The 15,795-nt window shown below is 40.3% G+C and overlaps 1 protein-coding gene across 4 annotated transcripts in view; it reads right to left on the bottom strand.

Annotated features, from left to right (window-relative positions):
* Window positions 1-1,483: 1,483 nt before the first annotated feature.
* Window positions 1,484-15,795, bottom strand: part of LOC122562966 (fibroblast growth factor 6-like) — a 17,415-nt gene continuing 3,103 nt past the window's right edge. For all 4 annotated transcript variants that reach the window (XM_043716267.1, XM_043716269.1, XM_043716268.1 and 1 more), the window contains exons 2-3: window positions 5,207-5,310; window positions 1,484-3,777 (exon numbers count right to left, since the gene is read on the bottom strand). In XM_043716267.1, the coding sequence (XP_043572202.1) occupies window positions 3,601-3,777; window positions 5,207-5,310 (281 nt within the window). In that variant the 3' untranslated portion in view covers window positions 1,484-3,600. The remainder of the gene's footprint in view (window positions 3,778-5,206; window positions 5,311-15,795) is intronic.

Genomic DNA, 15,795 nt, shown 5'->3' on the forward strand with positions numbered 1-15,795 from the left:
GAAGGAAAATCTCAGGCTGAATCCTCACCTAAGACACAGACACAGATAGACATTCCAGCAAAAGGCACCATTTACAAAGAGCTGCAGACCAGCAATGTACAAAACAAATATAATTGTTTAATTATAATGTCCTCGTGAGTTGGCAAATAAGGAATACAGTTAGTGGTCTATCACGGAAATATAACAAAGCGATTGAATTATTTAAAGAAATTTCAACAGTTGAGTTGAAATGTTCTGTGTGCCATTCGTAGCAAAATGTGTGGAGAGATAAGCTGAGTTAATATTAATTCAAATGTGTTTTTTTTTCAGAACTGGGTTCAGAAGAAGATCTGTATGAACTCTTACTCTTTCCACTGAAGCTGCCAGGCCTGCTGAATATTTCCAGCAGATTGTGTTTCTTTCAAATCTCTTGCATCTACTGTAGTTTGCTTTTCTAAGATTGTTTAGGTATTCCTTTTGACAAATAACATAGCAAATCATTAAATTAAAATCGAACAGAAAGAGGCTTTTGGCCCATTGCATTTGAAAAAGCAACCTACTTTACTCCCTTTCTCTGCTCTTTCCCCTAGCCTTGGAAAGGCATTCCTTCCCAATATTTAACCTTAATCTATTCCCTTTTGATAGATGCTATTGAATATGCTTCCACCAGCTTTTTGGGTAGTAACAATTCACTGTGAAAGTTCTCCCAATTAATGCAAATGTCCAAAATTTGAAATGTAATCCTGTGGTACCTCACTGCCTTAAAATTGCAAAGCATCCTGCTATCTGTAAGTAAGCTTTCCAGTATGCTCCTTCTTTTCATAAACCACTGTACTGTGCAGACTAGTGTCTGAATAGGATGCTTATTCCTTTTGCACACTTATAGCAACTTGCTGGCTTCAGATCCTCCCGCGCCCAGGACAGCAAATCCCAGTAAACCAGCACTGGAGCTGTCCACTCAGCACCACCGTGTCAAAGTCAATATTTATAGAATTATGCATATAGCACTAAAGGCATTTTATATTTAAATTCCTTATCTTAAAAATGAATTGTTAGAACACAAGCATGTCCAATCACAATTTGTTGCTCTAGGTCCTAAACGTACTCCTCTTTTTATCTTTGATGTTTCTGAAGCGCTTCTACCAGAAGAGCCCTGGCAAATTCCTAACTGTAGCAAAAAAGAGAGAAAAAGAAATGAAAAGGTCCATCACCTATAGCCAGGAATGCCCTCAGCTGTTCAAAGACAGAAGTGGCATATAATGGCTGCCGTGTGAAAACCAACGGCATTACCAATGGCACCTGCATCTCTCTTGGATAATAACAAAACAATGCCTTAATAGATCATTAAAGACAAATAAAAATAGAAATCACTGGAAAAGCTCAACAGTTTTGGCAGCATCTGTGAAGAGAAATCGGAATTAAATGTTTTGGGTTGAGTGACCCTTCCTCAAAACTTAACCCGCAACGTCAACTCTGATTTCTCTCTACAAATGCTGCCAGACCTGCTGAGCTTTTTCAGCATTTTCTATTTTTGCCTCTGATTTACAGCATCCGCAGTTCTTTTGGTTTTTATATCATTAAAGAGGTTGGCAACCCACAAAAATAATTTATTATTCTGAACAGTTTGGTTCTAGTTTCATAAAAGGCCATTGCCAACAAGGAAAATGTTATTTTTTTCTCCCTACCAACATTTTCTGCTCCTTTCTATTGAAGGGCCTGACATTTCTCTGGGGCGCAGTTCCACTGGACACCTTCCAGTGCCTGGTCAAAGTGCTCACAACGCGCATATCTGGTTCATTAGTGGGTGCTAGCTAGGTACCCATTCAAGGTGGAGCACCAAGGCTGCACTTGAATCCAAATTTGTCTCTCATGCAATTCCTGAGAGGGCTGGCTAGATATCATGGAAGAGGAAATGATGTTGGTCCTTGTTGTATTATTCCTCCAGATGGAAACCAGTGACAACAAGTGAACAATTTCTTAGGCTCGGCCCTGTCCCCCAAAGTAGCATGAAATCTGTCTAACACTATATTTGCCTCAGAAATTTATAGACATCCAGTCACTGGCCGAGAATAGGTATGAGAAACCTTCAAAATAAAGTGTGATCTAATATCCACATGCATGCCTCCATGTGAATTAGGAACAGAAGTAGCTGATTCAGCCCTTCAAGTCTACTCTGGCATTCAATAAATTCCTGGCTGATCTGTGTGTGTTCCAAATTCCACATCCCCATCAATCCAATAATCTCTGATCCCTTTGTCTAACAAGAATTTATTTATCTCTGACTTAAAAATATTCAAATGAGACCACTTCCATTGCCTTCTGAGACAGGGAGCTCCAAAGTCACAATCCTCAGGGGGGGAAAACAATTCTCATCTCTATCCTAAAAAGATGACACCTAATTTTATGACAGTGTTAATCAGTGTCCCCTAGTCCTGACTCACTCAAGAGGGTATACGTCCTTTCTATGGTCACCTTGTCAAGACCATTCAGGATCTGATAACTTCTCCCCTTGCTCTTCTAAACTCCAATTTTTAACAAAAGCCCAGATTCTCCAATCTTTCCTCATAAGAAACCACCCACTCGAGTCATAAACCTTCCATAAACTGCCTTCAATATATTTACTTAAATAAAAAGACCAAAACTTCACAGGGTTTGAGATGTGATCTCACCAAATTGAGACCAATTTCACTTGTGGTGCTGCCCTCAGTGGAATAGGCACGGGGCTGGCTATGTTCACCTATCGTGGATGTGGCCAAACAGATGGTGACCAACGTGAGCAAATTTATTTTGAGCTTTAATGTAAAGCCAGAGGAACTTCAGAATCATCTATGGGACCTCTAAGATCCCTTGAGTGTTTCATTATCCCCTCATCCCCATCAACCCTCACTCTCAAATCTTGAAGCCATTGCTGGCAACGCTTTTAGGCTGAATTTGATTATTACTCACTGGACACTTGATAGGTACTGGCCACTCACTCAAACTAATGAAATTAGGCCCGCTTTTTGATGAACCTTACAAGTCCTGTTTAGGATGCACATAGCCTGTACCCCACCATCAGCAAATTCTACATTATGCAGCCAGAAACCTTTCAGATGCAAACTGTCAAAAAAAAAACAAAAAAGAATTTCACCAAACTCCTAATATCTCCAAAAGATCCAACAATTACTTCACTGTTACAGCTGTCTTGACTCAGCTGGTTTAAAGGTCAGAGGTCACTTTGGTGTGAGGCAGTTTGCACATTTTTAATTTATTTCATTTTTTTTCCTTTGATGCAGGAAATTAGGTAATACACTACACTATTTCCTTTCGCTACTGATAACTGGTCTCTGAATTAACTGGTTGTTCTGGGGCTGACAATCTAATCCAACGAATACGGTAGGTGACTCTTTTACTATGCCCCAAATCATACTTTTTTTTAAAAAAAGCAGCATTAATGAAGTAGCTCACTTGTGTCAAATAACTACAAAAAGTAATACATATTTACAGGTTACGCTGTTTCCACATAAGTTAATAACTTAACATTTATCTATGTATGTCCTGTACATGGTATACTTTTCTGCAATTCTACTTCCATGAAAATGATGTCTGGTGATACTTCTCGTATCCAGTTGCCCCATTTCTTTACAATCTCGGCAAAAAATGAGTAACTCTCAGGATGGGTGAAACTTTGCTTCCTCTCTTTGCTCTTCCATATTTGCTCAATGCGATGTACATCCCTGGGTACGTCTTTGATTCATACACGTTGTAGCGATTTGGCAAGAGTATTTCTCTAAATTCGCATTCATTATTGAAGTTCACCTGAAAGAGAGGTTTTTTTTTTAAAAAAGAAATAAAAAAAAAAGTGTCCATTGATGATCATTCACATTTATTGTATCTGCAATGACGTTCGGCATCTTACCTAACCTCTCAAAACAGCACCATCGAGTCCACATTGACCTATTGAAGAGCATCTCATCTACCCTATCCCTGTAACCCTGCATTTCCCATGGCTAATCCATCTAGCCTGCATATCTTTGGTCTGTGGGAGGAACCGAGCACTCAGAGTTCACACAGACAGTTGCTGGAGGGTGGAATCAAACCCAAGTCCCTGGCACAATGAGGCAGCCATGCTAACCACTGTGCCACCAGGATAAGCACAGCTTCTCCTCAGCACTCACTACAAACATACAAGGCTGAATTTACGCTGATTTTGATATAAGTGCACATCTGTTGTGTGGAGTTCAAGCAAATATGACAACAGATTGTAGAGTGACATTTTGGAGTAGGTGCTTGTGATGGTCAGTGAGTTATCAGCGAGGAGAAAGTGAGGTCTGCAGATGCTGGAGATCAAAGTTGAAACTTTATTGCTGGAACAGCACAGCAGGTCAGGCAGCATCCAGGGAACAGGAGATTCGACGTTTCGGGCACAGGCCCTTCTTCAGGATTCCTGAAGAAGGGCCTGTGCCCGAAACGTCGAATCTCCTGTTCCCTGGATGCTGCCTGACCTGCTGTGCTGTTCCAGCAATAAAGTTTCAACATCAGTGAGTTATCAACCTTATCCATGCCATCAATGGTGATATGGAGGAAAGGCAAGGGACATCTTGAGAAGCAAGGAGCGAGCTTCACAGTATTGTACAATAGGTTCTGTATTCTTCCCCTCAGGCTCACGTGATTCAGTGGTAGTGTCCTTGCCTCTGAGCCAGGAAGCCTGGGTTAAAGTTCCACCTGCTCTAGATAGTTTATAATGACAGGTTGATTAGAAAATATATCGGTATTCCCCTTTCCGTATTTATTATTTCCCTTTGCCACCTACCTGAGCAATAATATGGTTTGTAGAATTAAACATGCAAATACTATTTTGTCTATCTGAATTATCAAACAAATATGTATCAAATAGCTTTACAGTTTCAAGACCTTTATAGTCATAATCAGTTATTAATTGATCGTCATTTTTTCAACTCTTTTCATCTTATTTAGTGAAAACTTGCCTCTTTACAATGGTCTGGTGAAATCCGTGCTATTTGATATAATTGCTCAGTAAAATGTGAAAGACTCAAACAGAATATTTATCCTGGTGACAAATAAAGGGTCACATTAATCATTCCCTCTGTCATTCACCAGGGAGCAGTTTGTAGTTTGAGCAACTGGAATGGAAATAGGTTATTAAGCTGATGATACAAATGCAAGTTTTGTTTTGGATAATTCCATATTTTACAACTGGAGATCAGTACATGTTTGATTCACTTACCGTTGCATACAGTCGGCCCTTGCTATTCATTGCAATGAAGGCATGAGCTTTCACTCCATACAGACTGACAACGCCCAACTCCACTGTAGAAATCATTAAGAGACCTAAATATATGAAATAAATATAATTGATAGATGTTACTCTCAGTAACACAATTAATCTTTATCTTCATTTGCAATGATGGAATTAAAGCAATTGATTGAATTATTTCATACCAGTGTTGGGCATTCCCACATTCAGTATGAATGATATTTCTGGGTTTATTCTTTGTGGTGTGCTGAGTAAAACTCATCTCAAACTAGTGTTCAAGCCTCCCTACTCAAATGATTGTCCTTTAATCTCTAGTTTCAGTTCCAAACCTTGTAATTGACTGCTAGAGCATTGAACTGTTAATTATCCCAGGACTATTAAGTTCAGATCATTTACAATTTTGATGCAATGCGTAAACTTGCATTAATTATAATGCCTGATCAGATCTTCAGGATTTACCCTACAATTTACAATTGATTGACTACTTTAATTGTAGTCCCGCTCACGTTGCACACCAGAAGATCTAACAAGCAGAAATTTCCAATAATTTAGATTACTGGAAATGAAAGGTAAGAAAATTAAGAAAGTCAAAATTCCAATGATTTTTAAAAGGTCTTTTTTTTTCCAAATCAGAATCTAAATGTGGTTAAAAATACACTAAAATAGATTCAAGCAATATTATAATAAAATATATTTAATGTTCCAGCCTTAGTCTGTCTGGGTGAGGGATAAAATTGTCACATTTGCAATAAAGTTTTATTTTTTAAGCACCAAGTAATAATTATTTTAACCTCTGATGCACTGAACTGTTTCTATCCTGTCTCCAGAAGGGGTTAAAACTAGATGCTTTCAGGAAGTATTCAACGATTTGTCTACATTGACAAATTTGATTGTCACATCATGTGCCTGAGGAAGGAATCAAGTTCTTGAATTCCAATCCAAGCATTTTGTCTGTTTTATTGATAACTGTGTTTGATTGCTTAGGCTTTTTGCATTTTAAGAGGAGAGTACTAAACTGACTTTGTCCCAGATACTTTTTGAAACTGTTTCACCCGCCAGTCTCTACTTCTATCTTATATATTTCTTTCATAATTTTAATAATGTTTCTACAGAATTCCCCCTCATTCTTCTAAATTGCAATGAATATAATCTCAATCTATTCAGTCTCTCCTCCATGGAGCTATGGTCAACAGCGAAAGAGTGCAAGGATGAGAAAACGAGAGAGGGAGAGAGACAGAGAGAGAGAGAGAAGCCAACAACAAACTCTCACAAAAAAGCTTAATATTTAAATGTTTTTAACTGACAGTGTGACTACAACATCCACCCAAAGCTATGGTTAATAGGCGGAGACTATTTTCAAGTTCAACTCTCACAAGTGAGCTGTGGGCATCAAAAAAGAAAGCTGCACTCAGCTTCCAAATCAAGAGACATCAGGAAACCTGCTGGTTCTCTCCAGGCAGACAAAAAGGTCAGGCCTATAGAAGGCATGTCTAGTTGGGGGTAGGTGAGGGGAGTCTGGTGCAAATGATTCCAAGGTGAGGGGGCCGTCAGTCAGGGAGGGAGCAGCAATTTTTAATGGAGTGAGGGGGAGTATTTCGGCTATTTCTGACCCCACAAAACACAAACTAAAAAGTGGTTTTGGAAGTTTCTGAGCAGACATCTGATGGTTTCTTTAAGGACCCCTGATCAGGCTTAATCAGGGCCTGGCACAAATAGGTTGAACCTGTGTGGTCACAATCTGGCCTCTTGCACATCAGAATCACAGACAGGGCTTTTTTTTTTAATTTCAGTTTAAGTATGTAAATTTATGGTCTGAACCTCTCTCATACCCAACACTGATGGGTCACGTACAGATCGGCCTTAAAATTGTCGCAGATTGATCCTGGATGTGCAAAATCTAAGTTTAACACCCTCCTTTTAATCATCCACAGCTGCTCTTTCAGGTGATAATAAAGTGGATATCAGTTGAAAACCAGCCCCTTGGTGTCACATCTAGCTTACGCTGTATTTTAATATCATTATGCAATGATTTGTTACTTACTGCTTTAGGGAATAACTGTACAATGTCACAATATCTGTTCACTCAGCCATTTCTTTCATATAAATTTGTCTGTCAAACTGTAGCTTAAGGCACTGCCTTCTGAAATCAAACAAGGTCATGCTAAGGCACCTGAAATACCAATTATGTTGAACTATGGTAATAACGGCTGTAACTGCTATTGGCATAAAAGTGCAAAATATAGAAACTTTGCACTTAAAAGCACGATTGCACTCAGGACATCTTGAAGTATTTCACAGTGATTGAAGTGGTTCCCTGAATGAATGCCTGACTTATGAATGCACGCAGACATGAGCACAATTACATACAGGTGGTAAATTTAAAGATCTAACATACAAATATTTCCTATACTTACAAATGGCTCCTTCATATTGTGCTCCTACTGGCAAACATACTCATGAATAGATCCTTTTCACAAACCAGACTCTACCTGTAATATTTTGAAGTGTCATCATTGTTATAATGGAGATCTTGTGCTGTAGTGGGTAGCATCCCAACCTCTGAGCCAGAAGCTTCAGGTTCAAGTCCCACTCCAGGACAAGAAATCAAAATATAAAAAAGAAAGATCATTCATAACCACTAATGTCAAAGTTTCTGAACATGAATGCGATACAATTATTCCTCCTCCATCCATACCGTGTTTAGCAACCAATGTTGCATGATTTCTTATGCTATTCAAATACAATTCCTACAATTTATTCCACCTTTAGTTTGTTTTTTTTTGAAAAAGATAAACCCAAGTTTATAAGATTTATTTCAACATTGAAACAACTTAAAATGAGCATGCCGAATGCCAAAACTAATAATTCCAAATACATCCCAACATCTACAGAAAAGACTTTCTCAGTTGTTTATTTTAGCACTGGGCATTAAAGCATACATACTTCATTCTTCCACTTCAGCATTCTCTCACCTTCCTGAGTTTAAAGTGAACTATCAATAAAATAGGTATATTTCTTACTTTATGCAGAAAGGGAACATCCTAACGTGACGTTCTGATAAGATTTTACTTTCTTTGTCCATGCTTTCTCTGCACAATAACTTTCCTGAAGGGCCAGAAGCCTTAAGCACAAAGTTCTAGTTTCCCTGCCCAGATAACTGTTTCATTCTTTGATCAACACTTTGGGTAACTGTAAGAAGCACTAATCTCCCATGATGAATGACCATGGCTTCACCATGTCTCTGTCTCCAGGCTTACACATCCAGCTTTATGGGTCAACAGATACTGAGCATTCCAATGGCCTTCATTGTGCTGTTAGTTTTTATCCCCTGTCAGCACCGTGGTGTCAATAAAATGATGCCAACACCTACAACACCAACAACATTTCTTGCCACATTGAATTCCTCTGGAAGAAAATACAGTCGGCCATCTTATGAGACTTTGTCTTTCATAAAATAAGGGGCTGGATTTAATGCTTAATAACTTAACAATTTATTGACCATGCCCACTAACTCATGAGCCATGTGTCAGTCGCTTGGTGTGGTTAAACCTCTCCTGATTAAAGTAGGAGTGCAGAACAGCTGATATGGTATTCTAAGTGAGATGTCAATCAGGCTCATCCATTAGATTTCTGAAAGCAGCCTCCTGAATGAAGAGGAAATTCCTCTTTATCAGCGACCCTTATTCTGACCAAAAGACCTGGCATCCTGAAGGGATGGAGGTGCTTTGAAAAGCTAATTCCTGCTCTTGCCTCTGACCCCCAGTTACCTATTTCTCATAAAGATCGCACTGCACGGTCTAGATCCCATCCTCAGTCACCTTCAACCTGGGGTCTCTAGGAAATCCTGGACTTCTGATGTGGCATTGAGGAGTGATAGACAATCTGACTCATGGCTGTTGGCTTGAGTTTGGGGACTTGAAACCTGGGGAATGGGTATCTAAATAACCAAAGGCACTTAATAAACATCCCCAGAGAACAATGGTTACCCACTGACTATTCGACTGTTAGGCAAGACTCCTGACAAGCTGACTTAATACCATCCCCGGTTATTTAAGGAAATGGAAAATTTGAATATAGATCTGGCAGAGAAATTTTCATCAATGTCATGAGGGAACCATCTGCCAGAAGATGTGGGATCTCATCCAAAATGACAGTCTTGACCATGTTTTCTTCCTATATTTTGTGAAGTACCTGTGATTCATAGTATCTTGTCACAGTGGTGTTGCACAGAGTCGCTGATCACGCGTGTATGGAGGACTAGGGACATATTGTAACCAATCACAGTATGGCACGCCGAGTTAAGAGTCTGGTAATCAACTCCCATCCTCCTCCGCTGACAAAAGAACACTCTAGAAATAGGTCAAGGTGACACCTTCCTTGTATGAATTCAACAGCAGGAGTCACATGATGCTATAAGTAAAAGATAAAAGTTGCCATAATCCTACCAGGCCATTGGGGTGCTCTTTCATTAAACAAAGGTGACTAGTAGTGGTTTAACCTGAGCGTCACCATGCCTCAGGCGAGGGGAGAGCTTGAGAAGGAGAGTCCTTCACGGTAACATCAGTCGGTGTGGGAACTAAACCCACATTGAAAGTTTCTCTCTGCATTGCAAGCTGTCGCTCCAGAGAAATATTTCCTTAGTGTGACAACACATGATTCCAAATGCTGATGCCATTCAGAGTCATTTCATTAATTGCAAAAATATCAGTATGTCTCTAGTGTTTGACGTTATGTAATGACAAATTACATACAAATTTCTTAGCACCTCACCACCTCCATTAATCAAGATGTTGGCTCTTTGCAAGATTGTATAGGGATATTTTATTGGAACTCTCTACACAGCTCACACAACAGCAGTGATTATTCTAAAAGAGATATTCTCCATTCCTACTTTAATTTCAGGCTCTCAAGGAGATATACAGCAAAGAAAAAGGCCCTTCGGCCCATCGTGTCCACACCAGTCAAAAACAAGCATCTAACTAGTCTAATCCCATTTTCCAGAACTGGGCCCATAGCTTTGTATGTCTTGGTATCACAATTTGGAGATGCCGGTGTTGGACTGGTGTGTACAAAGTTAAAAATCACAAGTATCACAAGTGCACATCTAAATACCTCTTAAATGTTATGAGGGTTTCTGCAACAACCACCCTTATAGTTCCAGATTCCCATTATTAATTCATTTGAAGATTCAATTTTACATTTTTTCCAATTAGAAGATTGAAGCTTGATTTTTTGCTCATTTACATGATCAGGATTTTCCTCATGTAAAACAGTTTTAAATTTGTCTAAAACTAGACAGATATTAGCCATAAAGAGCCAAACCCAGGAAATGGTTCAGGAAAATGCAGCTAAAAACTTCCATTTAGTTTAGATAGGTTTATGTCTGCAGCCTCTGCAGTTGATTTGATTAATGTTTTTGACAAGAGGCCAACTAGGGTAAAGGTCTGCTTGCACGGTGTGTCACTCGTGATTTAGAGGCACACAATTTCCAGACCCTATTTGGAGTGGGCACCAAGTCCAAGGCTCTACTACCACCTACTGTCCGTACAAAACATAGATCAGCTGAACCCAGTCAAACAGCCAGGGTCAATGCAGTCCAAAATTGCCTGGCGAGGAATGGGAGTCGTGGATGGGGAAAGAATGGAAATATCAAGATCATGCTCACAGAATGACCTCTGCGTTCTCTTATCTTCTACTGAGCACGCTGATTTTCAAACACTCTCAATGCCATCCCCTCCCTCTGCCTACATGGCAAAATAAGATTCCCACATTTGAGATTCTTCCTGTGCTGCTCCCTAACTCAACATGAGAGTTCCTCAACTCTTGCCAAACAATGTTCGACTTTTTTCCTCCCATAAGCTGAAAGATCCTATGTAACATTTTTCAGTGCAGAAACAGGCTTTTCAGTGGAATCGTTGGCTCCTCTCACAAGTCTCCTCTCATTTCATGTCACATTATCATTCTTACAACTTTCTCCTTCATGTAGTTATCAACTTCCCCTTACATATATCTGTGCTATTACCTCTATCACTTCATGAGATAGTAAGTTCCACATTCTAAACACTGAGTAAAGACATTTCTCCCGCACTTCTTGTAGAATTAATTTGCAACTATCTTACATCTATGACTCCCTGCCTCTCCCACAAGTGAAGTGTCTTTACATTCAGATTCAGATCTCCATAGTTCAAAGTCTCCAGCAAGAAACTTCTCAACCTCCATTCCTTTTACAAAATGAAGGACCTCAGACTGATATGGCAACAAAGACAGAGCAGAACTGGAAATAGACGAAGACTAAAATCAAGCCATTGGAAAGGAATGTGAAGAGGAACAGATAAAAAAGAGTGAACAAGACAAATTATTTCTGCAGAAAACAAAAAATCCTGCGTATGAGCCATACATGTGCCGTAGGGAAAGGAAAAGACTGTGATAAAGACAGATTTCCATCTTCACAGTCTGGGTGGTAACCTGGCACTGGTCTTTTAGTAAAAAATACCAGATTTTCACTCCATTGATACCAATAAAGATTGTACAAGCTCTACAACAACCAACTGATCTGGGCCATTATATTCGCACCCAGCTGCTGACATCGGAAATTTACCCCAGGAGGACAGCCACCAAACTCTTCTTATAAAGTTTTCTTTATCATGAATCTTTTATGGTTTCAGAATTTCATGCTATTTCCATGGAAGAGGGTCATTTATAAAAGTAATTATACAGGTTTGTACTTTTGGGTGGATAATTCTTTATGCCACATCATTATTTGCAAAAATATCTTGCCCTTAAGGTATTTCACTGGGTCTCAAATATTAAGGTGAGGTGTTAGTGATAGCCCTTGACATCAAGGCCACATTCGACCAAGTGTGGCATCAAGGCCTCTAGCAAAACTAGAGGCAACTGCAATCAGGGAATATTCTCCATTTGTTGGACTCATATCTGGCACAAAAAAGATAGTTGAGGTTGTTGGAAGTCAGTCATTTCAGCCATAGGGATGTTACTGCAAGAGTTCCTCAGGGAATCTATCTTAGGCCCAAGCATCTTTAGCTGCTTTGTCAATGTCCTTCCTTCCACCAAAAGGTAGAGAGTTAGGATATTCACTGATGATTGCAAAATATTCAGCATCTGTCACATCTCCTCAAATAATGAATGGGTCCATGTCCAAAATAGTCCAAGACCTGGACAATACCCAGTTTTGTGCTGACAAGTGTTAAGCAATATTTGCATTAGACAAGTGCCAGGAAGAATCCAATGCCCCTTGACATTCAGGGGCGTTACCATAGCTGAGTCCCCAACTAACAACATCCTAGATGCTACCATTGACCAGAAAAAACCCTGGACTAGACATATAAACACTATGGCTACAAGAACAGGAGAGAAGCTATGAATCCTGCAGTGAGTAACTCACTTGCTGACTCTCCAAAGCCTGTCCACCATCTGCAAGGGACAAGGCAGGTGTATGACGAATGCTCTCCACTTGTCTGGATGAGTGCAACTTCAATAACACTCAAGAACTTGATACCATCCAGGACAAACCAACCCACTTGATTGGCACCATATTCACTCCCTCCCCCACCAATGTTCAGTAGCACTAGTGTGTACTATCTAGAAGATGAACTGTAGAATTTCACCCAAGTTCCTTAGTCAATTCCTTCCAAACGTACAAATACTCCCAACTGGAAGGGTAAGGAAAGCAAATACATGGGAACACAATCACCTGCAAGGACCCCTCCAAACTATTCACCATCCTGGGACTCCCTCCTTAGTGGTATTTTGGGTATATCTAATCAAAATGGACTTCAGTGGTTCAGAGAAGGCAGATCACCATCACTTTCTCAAAGGCAACTAGGAATGAGTAATAAATGCTGGCCCAGCTCGAGATGCTCTTACCCTATAAATATTAACCAACACATGGGGGGTAATTTTGAAATTGGGTAATAACGTTAAAGGTTATTTTCGATCTGGCCCAAAATCAAATGCACCCTCAATGAGAATCAACATAGTGTCAATCAATTGGCAGAAGGTAGCAAAATGCAAGGTGAATTCCCATTCTTAGGTTATTCCAGCTATCGTCCGTTTGCTTCAGATTGATGAAGGCTCCAGGCTTGCTCAACTGTCCATTCCAGCGTTTGTTATTATTGAATAATCAACTGTAGGATATCCTTCTTTGGACATTTCATTATTGCATTATTATTGTTAATCTTTCTTTTTTATCACAGAGCTGATCTTCTTGGTGTTCAGTACCTACCATTAAACCCACTTCAGACCCCAGTAACAATTCAAAAGCCTGAATCCCCAGTTACGTATAACAAATATATGGGAGTAATTTTGAGATTGGTAATCACATCTTAGGAGTCATCTAATGGGTCATAAAACAAACCTGTAGGGTTCATGGTGTATGTAAATGCCTGCCAAGTTATTTGTTTCTGCCATCAAAATGTCATCATAGAATCCCTACAGTGTGAAACAGGCCATATGGCCCATTGAGTCCATACTGGCCCTCTGAAGACATCCCACCCAGAACACTCCCCTCACCACTCTTTAACCCCAATCATTTTCCACAGCTAACCCACTTAGCCTGCACATCCCTGAACACTATGGGCAATGTAGCTTGGCCAATCCACATAAACAGCACATCTTTGACTGTGGAAGGAAACCAGAGCACCTGGAAGACAGCCACACAGACACAGGTACAATGTGCAAACTCCACACGGACAGACAGTCACCCGAGGTTGGAAATGAACCCAGGTCCCTCAGGCAGCAGTGCCAACCACTGAGCAGCCATGGCAGCTCATGTGTTTAATGAAACTATTGGGTTTGTACGTAATTTTAGTCAGGACACTTTAGAAATGATACATTAACTTTGAAAAGGTTGTAGAGAAGGTTAACAAGAATTATGGCCGAAACAAAAAACAAAGTGCTGGAGAAACTCAACAGGTCTGACAGTGCCTGTGGCGAGGTAAGACTTAACGTTTCACGTCCAGTGACTCTTCATCAGAACTGAAAGCAGCCAGGAAGTGGTGGTATTTCTGCTAATGAGGGGATGGAGCTGGGGAGGGAAAGGACTGAATCAAATAGATGAAGACAGTGCCCAGAGAGAGAAAAAAATGGCTAAGCAGTCAAAGGAATTGCTGATGAGAAGCAGGTAGAGAGATGGGCACTGACTCCAACCATCAGAATCATGGTGCTACTCTATCCATGCAGACAATTTTTGATGTTACTTTAAATTAGCATCTGCTTTTGATTTCTTTCCCAGGATTCAGCACCAATACATTCTCCACAGAGATTATTAATAAATAAATGTCAAGCATTTTTGTTCAGTATATATCAAGGGAAATGTCAAAAGATAAATTGAATCATTGCAAGCTGCAAATGTGCTTCAGCCTCACAGTATGTATTCTTAGGATGCCCCTTCATGTTGCAAGATGGCGGTGGTAGAGTGGTATTGTCATCGGACTAGTAATCCAGTGGTCCAGGTTAATGCTATGGGGTTTCCATCACAGCAGATAATGAAATTTGAATCAATGAAAATCTGGAGTTAAAAGCTGGCCTATTATTGACCATGTAACCATTGTGGATTATTGCAAACATCTGTCTGTTTTACTGTCATAGAGCTGTACAGCACGGAAACAAACCCTTTGCTCCTACTCATCCAAACTGACCAGACATCATAATCTAATCTAGTCCCTTTTGCCAGCATTTGGCCCATATCCCTTTAAACTCTTCCTATGCATATACCCATCCAGATGTTTTTTTTTGTGTTGTAATTGTACCAGCCTCCACTACTTGCACTGGCACTTCATTCCATACACGCACCACCCTCTGCATGAAAAAGCTGCCCCTTAGGTCTCTTTTAAATCTTTCCCCTCCCACCTTAAATTTATGCCATCGAGTTTTGGACTCTGCTACTCGAGGGAGAGACCTTGGCTATTCATCCTATCTCAGCCCCACAGGATTTTAAGGAAGGAAATGTGCCATCCTCAATTGCGCTAGCCTACAGATTAATCCAGACCCACAGATATGTGGTTGACTCCTAACTGCCCTCTGAAATGTCCCTGTTAAGCCAAACTTGAAAATAACTAAATACCAGGTTATAATCCAAAAGGCTTATTTGGAAGTACAAGCTTTCGGAGCACTGCTCCTTCGTCAGCTAGCTACCTGATGAAGGAGCAACGCTCTGAAAGCTTGTACTGTACTTCCAAATAAACCTTTTGGACTACAACCTGACGTTATGTTATTTTTAACTTTGTCCACCCCAGTCTAACACCAGCATCTCCACTGCCTGTTAAATCAACTAGGAGAAAGTGAGGACTGCAGATGCTGGAGAAGTGGCGGAGGGCTTTGAGGCCTTCGTGACCCCCATCACGAAGGCCTCAAAGCCCTCCGCTTCTTCCTTTCCCACCGAACCAACCAATACCCTTCCACTGACACTCTCCTTCGACTGACTGAACTGGTCCTCACTCTGAACAACTTCTCTTCCCAATCCTCCCACTTCCTCCAAACCAAAGGAGTAGCCATGGGCACCCGCATGGCCCCCAGCTATGCCTGCCTCTTCGTAGGATATG

The sequence above is a fragment of the Chiloscyllium plagiosum genome, chromosome 26, assembly GCF_004010195.1.
Source record: "Chiloscyllium plagiosum isolate BGI_BamShark_2017 chromosome 26, ASM401019v2, whole genome shotgun sequence".
NCBI classification, from domain to species: Eukaryota; Metazoa; Chordata; class Chondrichthyes; order Orectolobiformes; family Hemiscylliidae; genus Chiloscyllium; species Chiloscyllium plagiosum.